General features: G+C 36.3%; 1 protein-coding gene across 4 annotated transcripts in view; it reads left to right on the top strand.

Annotated features, from left to right (window-relative positions):
- LOC122345796 (serine/threonine-protein kinase PAK 3) overlaps positions 1 to 19288 on the top strand; it is a 143188-nt gene that overhangs the window by 80267 nt on the left and 43633 nt on the right. For 2 of the 4 annotated variants that reach the window (XM_043240264.1, XM_043240266.1), the window contains exons 6-11: positions 7488 to 7550; positions 9198 to 9353; positions 9592 to 9766; positions 11365 to 11428; positions 12666 to 12714; positions 12801 to 12913. In XM_043240264.1, the coding sequence (XP_043096199.1) occupies positions 7488 to 7550; positions 9198 to 9353; positions 9592 to 9766; positions 11365 to 11428; positions 12666 to 12714; positions 12801 to 12913 (620 nt within the window). The remainder of the gene's footprint in view (positions 1 to 7487; positions 7551 to 9197; positions 9354 to 9591; positions 9767 to 11364; positions 11429 to 12665; positions 12715 to 12800; positions 12914 to 19288) is intronic. The other 2 variants (XM_043240265.1, XM_043240267.1) reach the window with 1 other exon arrangement.

The following is a 19288-nucleotide window of genomic DNA, read 5'->3' as shown; positions in this document are numbered from 1 at the left end:
AAATCTGACAGATTTCTGTACTTCCACTGACAGTCCTAACAACTGCCAATTTGATGCTTTAAAATTCATAAAGGAATAGTACAACTAATTAGGGTTTCACAATACACAGTACTATGGTAGTATTGTGATACCGGTATGGCACCATGGGTATTTAAAGCCAAAAATACCCATAGTGCCATACCATTTTTAAATCGTAGTACCATAAACACAAGTATAATTCTGTTCGTGTCTTCTGTCTTTTTAACGGTGTGCAGACAACAGCGCATGCAGAGACGTGATTCTAAACTGTTGTACTGCACCTGTGTAGAACCTTGCAACCCATGCTTATTTGTGTGAGAGATGGAACAGAACGTGGAAAGTGGAGTATACCCAGGCTTTAATGTTGTATGCACAGCAGGGCACGGTTTAAAACGTTTGAACAAGCATGCCAGCAGAAACATAAGTTGAGTGCCAAATGTCTTTTTGCTGTGCTCTGTGTAGTAACATTACAGGCTGTGTATACCCTTTATGTGGTATTGACGGGTTTCCCATTCAATTTGCAATGAGAAGCTGTTCTTGCATACTGTTATTCGATGTGGCATGTATCAGAAGAAGGGTCTAATTCAGACGGTCTGATGTTATTTAAAAATAAAATAAAAAATAGCAGCTCAAGCCTCACTTGTTCAACGTCTTAATATAATACAATACAAGAAAGTATTGTCACGCTTTTATTCTGATGTTCATTTGACCACGTCTGAAACAGATGTAGCTAATTTCTGCAAAAATACTTGTGACTACAATTTTATTTATCAACATAGTGGCTGTGTACTTGGATCTTATCAGTCAGATCAATCATTATGTATATTTTAACATTACAAATATATATATAATATATATATATATATATATATTTTTTTATAGACATGCTGCTAACTTGGAAATTTCAGGATATGCAAGCAATATGACACAAGTTCAGCAATATGACACAAGCAACAGTCAAAGATTATGTTTTTGTTTAGTTTCTATGTTTCTGTCCACTGATTCATGAAGCCATTCATGAAAATAGTCATTTGATTCACTATTGAAGGATTCAAATCAGGCTCTTTGAAAGAATCATTTGAATGACTCAGTGATTGAATCTTGAACACTTGCTGCTACCTGCTGTCGGTTTTAAGTGTCCCATCTAAAATTAGGCAAATTAAATTATATACATATTTCTATATTCAGAGTTTTGTATTTAAAACTTTAATCTCATACCATTTACAACATTATATATTATTCATATATTATAAATATAGCCTAAATTAATGTACAATAGCCAGTCATTTATTCACATTAAGCCACATTACTGTTTCAAAGCCATCTATTTATTTATGAAATTTTGTTTCATTTTGTAGAATTGAATTTTAAATTAACACAATACTGCATTGGTGATTCTACTTGGTATTGTGATACTTCAGCTGGTATAGTATCGTAACAAATTTTTATGGTATCGTGACAACGCTACAACTAACCATATGAATAGAGCAGTTTAGTTAAACTTTTCTTGAGAGACTCAATCACTTTATATGATGAATAAACTGAACTTAGTCTTTTATTTACATATAAATATTGAACAAACAGATGCTCAAACTTTTTTCCTTGACACATGAGAACATATTTCACTGGTTTTTGTGGAAGGTCAAACCTAATGTGTAATCGTATTTTTTCCAAGTATTTTGTTTACCGTATTTGATGTGTGTACTGATATAATATTTATTTATATGTTAATAAAAGCATGAATTCAATCTGTTCATTATATTAAGTCTCAATCATTTTAGTTTGGACTAAACTCTCATATGTCATATCATATGGATTTGTTTCAGTCTTTTTATGAACATTTTAAAGCTTTAAAGTAGTAGGTATGGGGACTGTCAATGGAGGAACAGAAATCTCCCATTTTTCCTTAAAACATCTTCATTTTTGTTTTGAAGATGTTTTGAAAAGCCTTAGGGGTTTGGAATGGAATAAGGGTAATGATGATGATTTTGAATTTGGGATGAACTAACCCTTTAACAGCTAGCTGCCAGTGTATACACATCGGCAAAATAGAAATACTGGTAGTTCGTGTCCTGCAAATTCTTAACATGGGTATGAAACAGCATCCTCCCCAACAGTAGACACAGTCTTTACCTGCATATAAATGCAAAATACACAAATGACAATATTATACTCCAATATATCATATTTAATGTGAAAGACTTGTTTCTTTACTGTAAAGCTTATGAAATGTAAGTTAAATCTGAGATGTGTTTGTGTTGCAGACCACAGTAGACTGTTAGCATCAATTCATTTCAGTTTTAGTAGGAAAATCTACATTTATTTACATTTTTACAAATTTTACTATTTTTTTACTGATACTTGCCTCACAGCTGAGGATGCATACCTGTTTAAGACTTATATAAGTTTGATTGATGTAACTTACTGATAAGATTTCTCAAAAAAGCTGTGCGCTGTGACCAGCACTAACAGTTTCTCCATCATCTTTGTGATCTTAAAGGTAAAGACACATTTGCTGAGTTTCAGAGTTTTCTAATAAAATGAATTATGTGTATATGACTTAAAGATAGTTAAAAAGTGTGAATGCAAATCTTACACTTTAGGATACAGATATACATTATTCAAATATACAAACCACTAAATAGTATGAACAACAACTATTAATTTATGTATGGGTTGTTCAACAGGTGCATTCCACCATCGTGCTGCAGCGTAAGCATTGATTTACAGCAATTCAACAGTATTATTTTATGCACATGAAGCTATTTTTGCTTCATGTTGTGAATGGGTGACTGTAACATCTTATACATTTTTGATTTGCTTAAAAGCAAGCATGAAACATTTTTGATCTAAGTTCTGTTACAAAGTCTAATAGTTAACTGTTAATGTTTAGTAGTTTCAATGGGCAGTGTTGTGGTCGCCAAACCAGACCCCAGCTGTCAGAGGGCCCTCTGTCACCGGTCCTGTTCATAGCCACAGCTGGGGGCCGGAGTGGGTCCGGTTTGGCGACCACAACACTGCACCGCAAACAAGTCTGACTTACTGCCAGCAATGCGAACCAAGCTCCTGATTCGATCATACAGGGACCGGACAGCCTTTAGCAAATGGCCCCGTAGCCCATACTCCCAGAGCACCCCCCACAGGTCACCGCGAGGGACCCAGTCGAATGCCTTCTCCAAATCCACAAAGCACATATGGACTTGTTGGACAAACCCTCCAGTACCCTGCAGAGGGTATAAAGCTGGTCCAGTGTTCCACGATCAGGAAGAAAGCCACATTGTTTTTTCTGGATCCGAGGTTCAAATTTCGAATGAATTCTCCTCTCCAGTATCCTGGCATAGGCTTTCCTGAGGGGTGTGTGTTGGAACAAACCCTCCTTTCCCCCTTCTTGAAAAGAGGAACCACCACCCCAGTCTGACAGTCCAGAGGTAAGAGCCGGCCATCAGGCTCCAGGGTGGGGCCCCGACTGAGGAGCAGGCACTGGCATGAGCACAACCAGGCATGGAGACACTGGGGAGCTCTGCCAGCACGGAGACTTGGGGCTGTCTGCAAGGCGTGGGCACTGGAGGACCAGTCCCAGTCCCAGCTGAAAACAGACACAATGAAGGGCATCAGGCCAGTTCACCTCATTCACCTCGTTAGAAAGCTCTACAAATTTATCCACATACTTTTCCAATGTCCGACCACTCTGCTGCAGATGCCACAGCCTGTTCTCCGCAATTTTTATTTTAGGACCGTCCTTCTGTAACATAATGTGCTTCTTGAAGAATACTACACAGAATTCTATTGAAGTAGACTTTAATCATAGTCAAAACAGAAGTCAATAAGCATATAAACTAGCTACATTAAGGACACACAAAAAGGACTAAATAGAACAGGCTTTTAAACACTGGGGAAATAATCAGGGAGAACTAAAACAGGTGAACAGACACAGGTGGAGATACAGGTAGAAACTAAGAACCAAATGATGTCAACCCACAATGGCTGCCCTCGACCTCTTAAACAGCCAATAGTGATCCTTCTCATGTAGTCACAGCAGCGCAACACCAATCATTTAGTGTAACTATAATCATTTATTTAAGACTAATTTTAACTATTTCAGGCTTCAAACAAAGCTATAAGACTGTAACTTTTTGTGAAGAATCAACAACAAGTGGGACACAATCATGAAGTGGAACGAAATTTATTGGATATTTCAAACGTTTTTAACAAATAAAAAAACGAAAAAATTGGGCGTGCAAAATTATTCGGCCCCCTTAAGTTAATACTTTGTAGCACCATCTTTTGCTGTGATTACAGCTATAAGTCACTTGGGGTATGTCTCTATCAGTTTTGCACGTTGAGAGACTGAGATATTTCCCCATTCCTCCTTGCAAAACGACTTGAGCTCAGTGAGGTTGGATGGAGAGCAGTTTTCAGTTCTCTCCACAGATTCTCGATTGGATTCAGGTCTGGACTTTGACTTGGCCATTCTAACACCTGGATATGTTTATTTGTGAACCATTCCATTGTAGATTTTGCTTTATGTTTTGGATCATTGTCTTGTTGGAAGACAAATCTCCGTCCCAGTCTCAGGTCTTTTGCAGACTCCATCAGGTTTTCTTCCAGAATGGTCCTGTATTTGGCTCCATCCATCTTCCCATCAATTTTAACCATCTTCTCTGTTCCTGCTGAAGAAAAACAAGCCCAAACCATGATGCTGCCACCACCATGTTTGACAGTGGGGATGGTATGTTCAGGGTGATGAGCTGTATCGGTTTTACGCCAAACATAACGCTTTGCGTTGTTGCCAAAAAGTTTGATTTTGGTCTCATCTGACCAGAGCACCTTCTTCCACATGTTGTGGCAAACTTTAAACGATACTTTTTATGGATATCTTTAAGAAATGGCTTTCTTGCCACTCTTCCATGAAGGCCAGATTTGTGCAGTATACGACTGATTGTTGTCCTATGGACAGAGTCTCCCACCTCAGCTGTAGATCTCTGCAGATCATCCAGAGTGATCATGGGCCTCTTGGCTGCATCTCTGATCAGTCTTCTCCTTGAATGAGCTGAAAGTTTAGAAGGACGGCCAGGTCTTGGTAGATTTGCAGTGGTCTGATACTCCTTCCATTTCAATATTATCGCTTGCACAGTGCTCCTTGGGATGTTTAGAGCTTGGGAAATCTTTTTGTATACAAATTCGACTTTAAACTTCTCCACAACAGTATCTCGGACCTGCCTGGTGTCTTTCCTTGTTCTTCATGGTGCTCCCAACGGAACTCTGAGACTATCACAGTGCAGGTGCATTTATACGGAGACTTGATTACACACAGGTGGATTCTATTTATCATCATTAGTCATTTGGGTCAACATTGGATCATTCAGAGATCCTCACTGAACTACTGGAGAGAGTTTGCTGCGCTGAAAGTAATAATTTTGCACGCCCAATTTTTCAGTTTTTTTATTTGTTAAAAAAGTTTGAAATATCCAATAAATGTCGTTCAACTTCATGATTGTGTCTCACTTGTTGTTGATTCTTCACAAAAAATTAGAGTCTTATAGCTTTATGTTTGAAGCCTGAAATGTGGCAAAAGGTCACAAAGTTCAAGGGGGCCGAATACTTTCACAAGGCACTGTACCTTTATGATGCAAACTAGCAACATTTAGCGAATGTGTTAGCTCCATTCAATGGAAGGATTTGGCAACACTGTTTTCCCCCTTCAAATTTATTTGTCATTTTTTGAAGTATAAGTTATTAAATCTCTTACTCCAAATGTTTATGGAGGCTTTAACCAACGGTGATTCTATTGACTTGGAGGAGTACGCATCATCAGTGACTGGCTACATTGAGAAGTGCATAGATAATGGGACCGTCTCCAAGACCATCACCACACGTTCCAACCAGAAGCTGTTGTCTCATTTTATGATGTACTGCACAGCTATATGTTGAAATTACAATAAAAAAACACTTGACTTGACTTGACTTGGAACGCCATATAGCCTGGGCCATCCACTTGGTGGTGTGTCGGTCGAGGTCTGTTGCACTCCTCAGCTCCATTACCATTTCCATATCCAGGCCTCTGTCATTGAGTGACGCACCAAGGCCACCTGTCCGTCCATTTAGCAAATGTTGAGATAATCCTACATGGCATGGACAGGAAGGCAGCATTTGCCTTCCATCTGATTGCAGTGAACAGGCAGAGATGCATGGCCACTGAGTGAGAAGTGCCGATGGGCAGGTAAAGCAGAAGTACTGAGTTGAGCTCATCATGATCTAGTGAGCTCATTGTGCCCCTCAGGAAGGAATGGAGAGAATTTCTGACCAGGGGTTTGGAGGTACCCCAGCAGAAACCATTCATCCATACGGCTGCTGGAGAGTTCCTCTGGAGCGAGGTACACAGGGGCCAAGTCAACATGAGCTTGCTCATTGTCTCAGCTTGAACACTGTCTCAGCGCACTCTCACCAGAACTCCAGGAAATAGAGCGATCGGGGGAAAAGTGTACAGACAAAGCCTCGGCCAGGTCTGTACCATAGCTTCCAGTCCCAGGGGAGCTGGAGGAGCTAGAGAAGACATTGCATATTCTGATGACTCGCAAAGAGGTCCACCTCTTCCTAAAGAAAAAAGTTCTCCATATCTGCTTCACCACCTCGGGATGAAGCATCCATTCCCTGGACCTTGGCCGCTGTCTCGACAGTGCGTATGCTTCCACATTCAGGTGGCCAGGAATATGAATATGAATATGAACAGTTCTTTTGGAGTTACCATGTAATGATGCACAAAATCCACCAACTCGAGATTCAACTCCTTCCACTTTACATATCCATATACCTACCTGTTTCCACCCCTTGGATCTCATTTCCACCCCTGGATCAAATTAGTAGTAATTAGAAGTAAAAAACAAGTGTTGTTACCAATGACCTGTTACGTATTTGTACTTACGTTATGAGGGTTGTTACATGTGTGTGTAATTAAAGAAATGTTACAGCTGTAGACACATTTACACTGTGGTTGCATAGTATGCATACATTTAGTTACAATGTAAGTAAATAATTATTAGGATGACTTAACATAATGGGGACCAACATTTTAAAAATGTCAGAAAAAAAAAATGTGTACTGATACAACTCAACTGATTTTCACACACATACCTAATTCGATAAAAAGTTACACAGCTAAATATAAAGGGATCGTGAACAGCATTTGTTTTTGATTAGTTTTTGTTGTTGTTGTTCAAAGTGGCAAATGGATGTCCATGTTTAGACTACAACAATGAAAATGCTCACTTAATTTTTTTAGTTGTATTTTCCTTTTTGTTCTTTCCTTTCATATGATTTTCACCACCAGGGAACCTTTCTTTTCTGTCTCCTTCTTTTCACACCTTCCTTCCTATACTCTGTTCCTTACAGTCCATTTGTAGTGTTTGATATCTTTGTGTTTTTTGTGTCAAGTAACATATCCTCCCGTTCTCAACCTTATCATTATTCAGAATCGCCTTCTGTCTTCCGGGCCACCTGTCAGCCTTAGAACCTGCAGCGCATTATTTGACAAGGTAAAAATTCCCCTTTTATAATGTACCAAACAAAATAAACGTAAAAAATTATTTTACAAAGCCAGTGCCTCTACTAGTAATGGGTTTTGTGCTTACAACTTCACAAAAAATACATTGTTTGGCATATCCTCTACATCCAACAACCCAAATTTGTTAATTCATATGTTCTGCACTTCTGAATCTCACAATAATTTATTTATAAGCAATAGGGTTACTATACAATACTCTCTGAAGTTGACCACGAAAACATATGAAAGCACAGCACTAAATGCATGGAAGTGTATATGCAGATTTTTAAAAATTATTATTTTCACTACCCATCTCATTTTTACAGGTGATCTTTTTCTTACATTTCAGGTTTAGTGAGGTTTCAGGTTCAGGTTTAGATTTGTGAGCCAAATGCCACTTTCTTATGTTCAGAAAGAATATAAAAATGCATTTGATGATTAATTCTGTCAGTGTGACATTTACACAAATAAGGTTACTAATTTCAACCTGGTTTTAGTTCAGGTTCACCTTATAAAGCATTTATTTAATACTCACTTTTTAGGAAGTAGTATGCTTTATTTTCATATATATTGATATTCTAATTATTCTAATAAGATTTATGAATTGAAGGTTCAGAATGTAAATGTATGTAGATGTATGTTTCTGAAGCCAATTTCTGAATTCAATCATAATAACATTGCAGCTGGTTTTAAAGAAAAGTACTTTTGGGAATATTTTTGTGTGTTTAGGGTTAAGGTTGGGCAGGTATAATTCCATTGAAGTCAATGGAAGTCCCTCTGATAATATAATAACAAAGTGGTAGTTTCCTTTTCGGTTCACTCAGCATTGCATAAGTGATGATGACATAGAAAAACCCTTTTCCCCGAAAATACTTCTGAAGGCTCATTGAGTAACAGTATTCATGTGCGCAAAATCCTCTTACCTTGCTTATCTACCATGTTACACACATGTTGCAGTGGACAACACTCTTTTCATCGCCTGCTGTGTTCCACCGAGTCTTCTGAATAAAACTAGGATGACCTTTCATTATTGCCACTCATTGCACAGAGCCAATCAAACCATCTGACGGCATTCTCTTTTTACAGTATTTTTATACACATGCTTAAAATGTTTAACAGTTCTGTAGCTGTGTAGGTTTCTTGAATAAAAACTAAAATATAGAATAAATCAAAAGATAGATACAGCAACAGATAGAAATAACTGACTTACAGCCATTTTAAGCTAGTATAATGACAGTGCTCTCAGTCGATTTGACTTTGTAAAGGGTCTGTGGTGACAGCCAGCCTACCAGCATAAGGAATAGCAGACTAGCATAATTTATTTTGCTGCAACATGTAGTATGTATACTAATATACATAATGTGTACATGGGTGTACATCTGAGTGCATGGAAAGCACAGTTGGGTTACTACATTCACTAAAATGTGCAGTATACGACCAAAAACACTATGATGTATCCATAATACATTTTGCATTACCGTACTGTACTGCACAACCTTTACTGAAGAGTATTAAAATTGCTAGATATAAAGGCTACAAATGAGTAGCTGAGATGCATTTGTGATATGTATGATTGTGGGTCAAGCACTCAACACTGTTTGCACTGTGTGTGCGTGTGTGTGTCTGTTTGGGAGCACAGCAAGGGGGTAAGACAACTTCTGAATCTCCTATTGCACCTCCGGTGTCTGAAGAAGAAGATGAGGAAGAGGATGACGAAGAGGAAGAAGAAGAAGATGATGATGATGATGATGAGGTTCCACCTATCATCGCCCCACGACCTGAGCACACCAAATCTGTTAGTACAACAGCATATATATATATATATATATATATATATATATATATATATATATATATATATATATATATATATATATATATATATATATATATATATTTATTTATTTATTTATTTATTTTATTTTTTTTTTTTTTTTTTTTTTTTTTATTTTTATAAGAATTATATACATGGTACATTTAGAATACCAGCAATCATACTTATACATAGACATTCTCACTGTATCTTTCTTTAGATCTTCACTCGCTCTGTTATTGACTCAGCTGCACCTCCTGCTTCTGTCAAAGAGGTCACAACCCCTCCAGAGTCTCAAGTACAGCCAGAGAACACATCCAGTATGCTGTACCGTCACACTGACCGACAGAGGAAGAAGTCCAAAATGACAGATGAGGAAATACTGGAAAAACTCAGTATGTAGGCAAGAGTGTTGGTTTTAGCTGTATGTATGATGGTAGAATACGATTTATCTGTTACAAGATACTATAGCAATATTTGGTTCAAGGGTTTCAGTAACATTAGTATTCAGAAGGTTATAAATCTGCTCATGAATTTAAAAAAATTGTAAAACCAAAAAAGTAATTAGAATATTTCAGTAAAGTGACTCTGGTGGTATTATGTTGCAGTATTTTAAGTCACAATACATTTTAATTGTCAAAATACGTCAAATTCAAATTAAGGTTTATGTTTTTAAACGATTTTCAAACAGCAGATAAGTGCAAAATCCTAGGAATGATGTAAAATAGCATTATGGTGCAATATGGTGCAAGCCACTTCAGATAAGTGTCTGCAAAATGTGTAAATGTAATGAAAATTTCTTAAAAGGAATATTATTATTATTCCCAGTAAAGTAGGATGTTCCTATAGGTCACCAAAAAAACCACAAGGATTTCTATCATCAAATAAAAACAAAAACTCCTAAAGGAATTGTCTGTAATTGTTTTTTAGATTATTCTTATTTGTCTCATTAGTATCATTTTAGGTTAGTTCCAAAATTAAACATTATAGTTTAAATAAAAAACAGAGATCACGGTTCTTCCTTTACCTTTCCAAATATAAAAACCTTTCCAAAAGCTCTCCCTCTCTCATTAAGTTTTTTGCTTACCAGCCACTGTCAAGGACCTAATTTTGTGTTTGGAAATGACTTTTTATATGACTCAAATGTATTTAAATTGATTTCTGGTTCATTTTTGCCTACTTAAAGAGCATTCTTCCTAACAATATTAAATGTGTGCATCATCTTTCATATCAAATTACATTTTCATAATAATTTCATTTAATATAATAAGGAAATATTTGGCTGTTACCAATCAAATGAAAACAGTATTAGCAAAATCTATCTTAAATGAATTTACATGGAGTCTTTAATGAATCTGAAATGCATAAATTCATTTACGATGCAAAATTGTAATAGCATTAATAATGTTATGAGCTTGGAGTTTTAAAGTCTTTATTTATTCATTTATTAATTTTAATATAGAAATATGAAATGTTGAAGAAAAAATGCAAAGGTAAACTACTTTTAAATATGAAAGTAAACCCCAAGTAGGTGGCAGCAAGTGACTATCATGAGTGTCATCATGAGTGAGTCATAAAGGCATTCATTCAGCAATTAGATTTCTAAATAATTAATTGATTTTCAAGAATAAAGCAAGTTCCTTATTATTGAGCAACTGAATCATTGACTCAAATGTAATTCAAAAACATTTTTTGTGTACAATAAATGTAATAAAATCCGAACCCTTCTTGTCAAAATGTTGGTGCATCCCTAATTATATGTTTTAATTAGATTCTGTCACCTATGGAGCACAGATACTACTTAAACTGAACCGAGCTGGACAATGATGTCTAAAAAACTGAGTGTTTAATCCTGTCATTATACATTACTGGCACTCTCTTCTCTAATTTGATAGTGTTAAGTGATTTGACACAATCTTATTAAAGCCATCTCATATATATATATATATATATATATATATATATATTTACAGAGCTCTTTACTTTTTTCCAGGAAGCATTGTTAGCGTTGGTGATCCAAAGAAGAAATACACACGCTTTGAGAAAATAGGACAAGGGTATGTTTATCTGTAATCATTGTTTATGCAACATTCACACACTATACCAATCATTTCACATTTTAAAAGACATAAAGGGTAACACTTTAGATTGGACCCCTAATTAAATTAAATAATTTATTAATAACTACAGAATTTATGCTGTATGTATTTTATAATTAAAGGCATACCCAGACCACAACTGGCTCTGTGCAGTAGCTATTGTTAAACAGTGATAAATGCTAGACAATATTTGGCAGTGATCAATAAGAAATCCTTGGCTGGTCCTCTTGCTGAAGGGAAAACAGGAGGTCTTCAGCCCAGTGCATCGTTGATTTTTAGTCAGTCCTTCTGTAACGAGAAGCGGTTGTAATAACTCGCTGGACCAAAATCTATGTGCAAAAGGTGACTATAATCTTTTAAACTCAAAGCATCAACACACGTATGACATTATAACATCAAGGACTGACAAACTCAATGAATAAATTATAAATAAATACAAAAATATAAAAGTAAACTGAAAATTAAAAAATTTTATGTACAGTTGTGTTGTAGATACAATAGAATGAGATGCAAGGATGTACTAGTATGTGGGTAGTATGTAGGTAATAACAAATAAATATAAGGTTATTGCACTTTTTTCACAATGGGGGAACATTTGTCTATGGAAAAAACTATTCTTGTGTCTGTCTATCCTGGTATTTGGCACTCTGCAGCTCCGGTCAGCTGGCAAATGTTCAGAAAAGGGTATGGCTTGGATGTGAGGGATCCAGAGTGATTCTCATGAAGGGTGGGCAGGGGAGCACATACTGTATAGTCTTTTGTCTGTAATCTCTTTTAATGTCTGCAAAACACTTTTTAATGACGTAAAATCATGTTCCACCACCTCATGATTTCCCTCTTTATTCTGTATTGTGATCCACTAAAAAGCTGGAAGCCCAGCAAATGTAATGTGCTTTCCAGTATGATGTCAGGTTTCCATTAAACACAGACAAAGTATGGAATATTCTTGTTTATCCAGAAGAGCAGAAGAAGTTTGCCCGTTTTTTCTTGGGTATTGAGCAGATATTTGCCACATAAATAAAATAAATATTACTAAAGAGGTGATCTTAGAGCATTAAAAAAGGTTAAATGATTAAAACAAGAGAGTTTAATCTAGTGCTATTGGTGACTGATTATTCATGTATGTGTCACTATAATTTATCTGTACAATTTACATGCTTTCACCTGCTTTTTTTTTTCTTTTTTCTTTTTTTAGGGCATCTGGGACAGTATATACAGCTATCGACATTGCCACAGGACAGGAGGTAAACCAGATTGTGTTACAATTCTAAGACAGATCCACATTAGCAATATTTTTTCATTTGCTTACCTCTGTTCCGATTTTGTTCAGGTGGCAATCAAACAGATGAATCTTCAGCAGCAGCCAAAGAAAGAGCTCATTATTAACGAGATCCTTGTGATGAGGGAAAACAAAAACCCCAATATAGTAAATTACCTGGACAGGTACGACTTTCAGTGAATCTATTATCATTATTATTATTATTATTATTATTATTATTATTATTATTATTATTATTATTATTTAAATTTTACTCACAGTAAAATTTAAGTCCTAAAGATGTCAAAATTCTAAGAATAACATTTTACTCTTATTTCTAGACTTAATAATAGTGATTCATAAATGACTAAGCCTCAGCTAAATTATTTAAGAGAGCTGAACAGGTCTCCTAACCTAGTTAGGAGCAACAAAATGGAGGAAATTAAGCAATACAAACTTAATAACCTCTTCCACTAAACAAGTTAATGTTCTAACTGCACAAATGAAACTAGTAATTAATTTCTTTGGCTGTAAAATTGGACAAATACAGCAATGCACCGTTGATGACACTGTAAGCAGAGTCTTACATATTGTGACACTAACAATATTTAACTTTTTAATAACATTTTTTGACTGCTAACTGTTTTCAATCGAAATTTTGCACTTAATGTTGCTAGATGAAAATGTGAGTTCACTGATCCATATTTAAATTTATATAACATCAAGGGAGAGTCTTGGAATGTAGATAAGGTTTGTCCAACATATTTTTGCTGCTAGGCTTATGAAAAAATAAAGTCTGTCTTTACAAAAAAGAAATATAAATATAAAATAAAGTTTATTTTATTAAGTACACTACAGTAAAGAATATTTTTAATTGTACTTTATGTAGTATACAAATATCAGTGTACTAGTGGTATACTTGTGTGTGTACTACTTAATACTTTAAGTATATCAGTAGTGAACTTTGACTACACAGCTACTCTACCTCTATGCTTTTAGTTTGTAATACAACTATACTAAAAGCGAACTTAAACTGTCAGTATACCTAAATAATTAAAGCATGTGTATATTTACTTTAAAGTGTAGTCATAGTAAACTACTAGTGACTAAGAGGACACATCAGTGGCCTCAGATTGGACAGTTATTTGTGAGTTGGTGGTCGTTTTTGACGCTTTTGGTCAATTCTATTAAAAGATGCCAATTCTTGGTGGGTGACTAAAATCTAGGCAGGGCAGTCATGGACTATATCACTTGACAGTGTTCCAAAACGATGTTGCAGGACTTCAAATTTGCTTTTAAGGTGTCCTTATAACGATTTATCTAACCACTTTGGTGGCTTTGTATGCCATGGCAGAGTTCCCGAGAAAAAGGCTTGCTTCGGGAATCTCAAACTTTCCATATGGAGGACATGTGCAGTCCAGCAGAGTTGGGCCTGCATCACTAGAGCCTCAGCCCTAAGCATACCAACTCTCAGAAGGATGTCCTGGTTTGGAATGCACTCTTCCCAGCACTCTTAGAAGTCTTGGGTCTGCTGATGGAGTAGTTGTCAAGTAGATGAAGAAAAGATGGAAATCTATGTGCTGCTTGAGGCACTTTTCCTCAAGTTGTCGAACAGCAAAGATCATGTCCACTGTACCGCAAGCTTTCCTAAAGCCTCACTGGCTCTCAGACACAGCCTCATCAAGGATGTGTTCTATGATCTGATTCAGAAGGATGTTGGCTAGGAGCTTGCTGGCTACGCTCAATAGGCTGATTCTTCTGTGGTTGTTGCATATCATTTAATCACCCTTGTTTTTAAACAAGTGGATGATGTTGGTGACACTGAAGTCCTGAGGGGGCTCTTCAGCCAGCCTTGAAGACTTCTGGGCCAGGAACTTTGCCATTCTAAAGCTACTTGATTGCTGCAACTACCTCTTTTTCAATAGATGGAATGTTAGGGGCATCAGACACACTTTATTTCTGTGAGCAGGATTCTTCTTAGTTCCAGAGAGGGGCAGTCTTGGTATGAGGAGAGACCATAAGAGTCTTGATGTAGAGCCCATAAATCCACCAGAAGGGGGCTTGTGCATTTTGCCCCTTTTCACTCTTTTGAGCTAGATGGTAGCTGCATCTGGAGGTGCAGGAGTGACAAGCACACACGCACACAGACTACAACACTACAGCACACTCACACCCTGTGTACCATGTACACCACACTATCATACTCTTAGTATACTATTATATCCCTCTTTAGATAATAATTGGTATATAATATGGTTATATGAATATATAAACATACAAAATATCAAAAGAAAGAACAGAGTAAACAAAAATATTTTATTCTAGTTTCATGCATTTTTTTTTATTAACACTTGAATGTGGGTAACTCCCCTAAGCTTGACAATCATTGGCGCTTTTCCACAGCATGACACTGTTGAGTATGGCTCACTTTTGGGGGTTTTCCACTGGGTCTAGTACCTGGTACTTTTTTAATACTACCTTGGCTGAGCTTCCAAACCAGCTGTGCCTACATGTCAACTAGCAGTCATTGCATAATAACTTCTAACACTTTATTTTGATGGGTCCACTATGTACAACACATTGAGAATCCTTGCAAGCATATGTCAACTTATTCCCATTTCACACAGCAAGCAGAACAGTCTATTTTTGCTGCGCTGTTTATGCTGAATTGAAGACACAGTGTATTGTTCTTGTTCTGTAATGATCGGATTAACATGAGAAATAAAATATGTCACTATAAAATCATGTAAGCAAGGTGTTAAGTGTTTCACAAACACCACATGAAAAATAACTATTAAACAAATAAAAAAATTGAAACAAAACCACATCACGTCTCTGATACTCATCAGCTATGTGCGACAAACTCTGACAAACATTGGTCACACGCATACACACTGCTTTTGTGCTGCTCATGCTTGAAATGGACATTGTTCTACTAACCCTAAACCTATCCTAACAGTCTACTCTGAGAGTTTGTAGACATGTAGTTGAAAATAAATGAGAATTAGTAGGCATGCAGGTACAAAGCTAATTATAGTTAATGGAATGTCTGAAGTGGACTATCAAAATTCAATTCTTTAGGTAATGAAATAGATCAGAGTAGATAATAAAAGTAGATAAGAGATCAGAGTAGATAATAAAAACATTATTGAAGCACAAGTACAGCTCAAATAAATAATTAAAAAACAATGTCTAAGTATACATCAAGTATACTCAACTGTCATCTTAAGCATATGTTTAAGCACATTAAAACAAAGTTCTGAGAGGTACATAAAAGTATGCTTTCCTATTTTTATTTTAAAAGTATAAATAGTCCTTGAATAGTCCTTAGTGCACAACATTTAAGAATTAGTCTTAGACTTTGCTGAAAGTTGCTTTTAGGCGATTGTGTAAAAATGCCAAAATAATGTCAGAAATGAAAGTTTTGATGAAAGTACATTGTTTTTTCAGGTAGTGTTGTAGGCAGGTTTCTTAAAGCATCTTCTGGATTTAGTCTGTCTCAGTTTTTTTGACTTTCACTTTTAATTTAAAATTTGTGATCTTGTTGGGACATTTTATTAATTAATTGTCTTTTATACTTATGTCGACACTGGGTGCAAGAAAGTAAACACTGCAAAGCATATTTACTTTGTGTCAGCATGCAAGGCTGTAACTATGTATTGAACATTGAGGGGAGGTACACTCACATGAGAGCACACTCAATGAGGGAAACACCATACCAGGTGTTGATTTAAAGAGGTGATTTATTGTGATTTTATTTTTTTTACTGTATGTAATGCTGAATGTTTGAGCATAAATAATATGTGCAAAGTTACAACGTTGAAAGTTTAATGCAAATTAATATATTAATAAATTATGGCAGTGAAAAGTTGTTGCATGTTGTTGACATCACAAACTGCCAAATAACGTTAACATGTAGTTACGTTATGATGCATAATATATTTAGAGGGTGGGTAAATGGTGGGAATTCCCCTGGTCTATCCAACTTATTCTTCAATGTAAATGTAACTCTGGGGCAAGACTACCAGTTCATTAGCTGCTATAGAGAAATAACGAGAGAATCCTTAAACACAAGCGATGGGGTCATACAGGTACAAACTGTACCTTTTGAGTCCAAAACACCAGGAAAAGGGTTAATCCAAGATATAAGGGCAAGAACGCAAATAAAATAGAATAAGGGCTATGAACAGATAAACTAGACTTAGACTTAAACTAAGGAATACGGGATGGCTCCTTATCACAGATATCATTGAGAGAGCGATAAACACAGGATAATACTTAACATGTAACAGAGGTTGAAACTTTCTTATGTATGGTGTGTGTGTGATTGAATGCAGGTGAGCGTGTGATTAATTGCGATGGTTGATGCAATGGATGTTGGGAAATTTAGTCCAGGGTGCAACAGTTTGTGTGGTGTGAGAATATGAATAATGAGAGAGTGACATACGATGGTTAATGAATGAAAGACCATTTACTGACTTCATGACAACCACACAATGGTTTACCTGCAAAAGTCTGTAACTTACTCAAGATCTTTAGTTCATCACTCAAAAGCGTTTATATCAATGAACATATAAGTGCCATCAGAATGAAAAGTTATTTTTGTTCACAAACAATATAGTCAAAATGCTATATTGCCAATATAACAGTGCACTCTGCTGTAAATTATGGCAACAGCTTGGATAACAGATACTGTATTGAAGTGCAGAAGGCTTAACTTCTTGTGTTTGCGATATATCCATTTGAAAAGTATATATTTACATACTGCTGTATGTGGAATTGATTTAAAGAGATTGGAAAGGATTTGCCGTACAATGTCATTCATTATAATATAAATCTAATAGAAATGTGTAGAAAAAAATGCTTTACAGTTTGACAGACAAATAAACCCTTTAGCATTTAAATTATTTTTATTACAAGTTTTTCTCAGTTTCTTTGGTGTCAAGTTGTATTCCCAAACAGTAGCATCCGCCAAAAGCATCTACTGTCACGTCTGCTCTCTCTGAGGTGCAAGTAATTTACAGTGAGTATTGGAAATGTCACGATTTTCTCACTAAATATACAGTGGATGCGGAAAGTATTCATTTTACATTTAAATATGTTATATTATGTTATATATAGTATTTTTTTTCCTCATTAATGTACACACAGCACCCCATATTGACAGAAAAACACAGAATTGTTGACATTTTTGATTTATTAAAAAAGAAAAACTGAAATATCACATGGTCCTAAGTATTCATACCCTTTGCTCAGTATTTAGTAGAAGCACCTTTTTGATCTAATACAGCCATGTGACTTTTTGGGAAAGATGCAACAGGTTTTTTACACCTGGATTTGGGGATCTTCTGCCATTCCTCCTTGCAGATCCTCTCCAGTTCTGTCAGGTTGTATGGTAAAGGTTGGTGGACAGCCATTTTCAGGTCTCTCCAGAGATGCTCCTTTGGGTTTAAGTCAGGGCTCTGGCTGGGCCATTCAGGAACAGTCACAGAGTTGTTGTGAAGCCCTTCATTATTTTAGCTGTGTGCTTAGGGTCATTGTCTTGTTAGAAGGTGAACCCACAGCCCAGTCTGAGGTCCTGAGCACTCTGGAGAAGGTTTTCGTCCTAGACATCCTTGTACTTGGCCGCATTCCTCTTTGCCTCAATTGCAACCAGTCTTCCTGTCCCTGCATCTGAAAAACACCTTCACAGCATGATGCTGCCTCCACGATACTTCACTGTTGGGACTGTATTTTTACAGGTGCCTGTTTTCTCCACACATACCGCTTAGAATTAAGGCTAAAAAGTTCTATCTCGGTCTCATCAGACCAAAGAATTTTATTTCTCACCATCTTGGAGTCCTTTAGGTGTTTTTAGCAAACTTTTCATGTAGGCTTTCATGTGTCTTGCACTGAGGAGAGCTTCCGTTGGGCCACTCTGCCATAAAGCCCTGACTGGTGGATGGCTGCAGTGATGATTGACTTTCTACAACTTTCTCCCATCTACTGACTGCATTTCTGGAGTTCAGCTACAGTGATCTTTGGGTTCTTCTTTTCCTTTCTCACCAAGGCTCTTCTCCCCCGATAGCTCAGTTTGGCCGGACGGTCAGTTCTAGGAAGGGTTCTGGTCATGCCAAACATCTCCAATTTAAGGATTATGGAGGCCACTGTGCTCTTAGGAACTTTAAGTGCAGCAAAAAAAAATTTGTAGCCTTGCCACAATTCTGTCTCTGAGCTCTTCAGGCAGTTCCTTTGCTCTCATGATTCTCATTTGATTCTCACATGATTCTCTGACATGCACTGTGAGCTGTAAGGTCTTATATAGACAGGTGTGTGGCTTTCCTAATCAAGTCCAATCAGTATAATCAAACACAGCTGGACTCAAATGTGTAGAACCATCTCTAGGATGATCATATATATATATATATATATATATATATATATATATATATATATATATATATATATATATATATATATATATATATTATGATTTCTTGTGTATATGAAATATATGAGTGTCACAGCAAAGGGTCTGAATACTTAGGACCATGTGATATTTTCTTTTTTAATAAATCTGC

This window comes from Puntigrus tetrazona, chromosome 5 (assembly GCF_018831695.1).
Source record: "Puntigrus tetrazona isolate hp1 chromosome 5, ASM1883169v1, whole genome shotgun sequence".
In the NCBI taxonomy this organism is placed as follows: Eukaryota; Metazoa; Chordata; class Actinopteri; order Cypriniformes; family Cyprinidae; genus Puntigrus; species Puntigrus tetrazona.
Note: the sequence above shows the minus strand (reverse complement) of the source record. Positions and strands in the feature narration are given on the sequence as shown.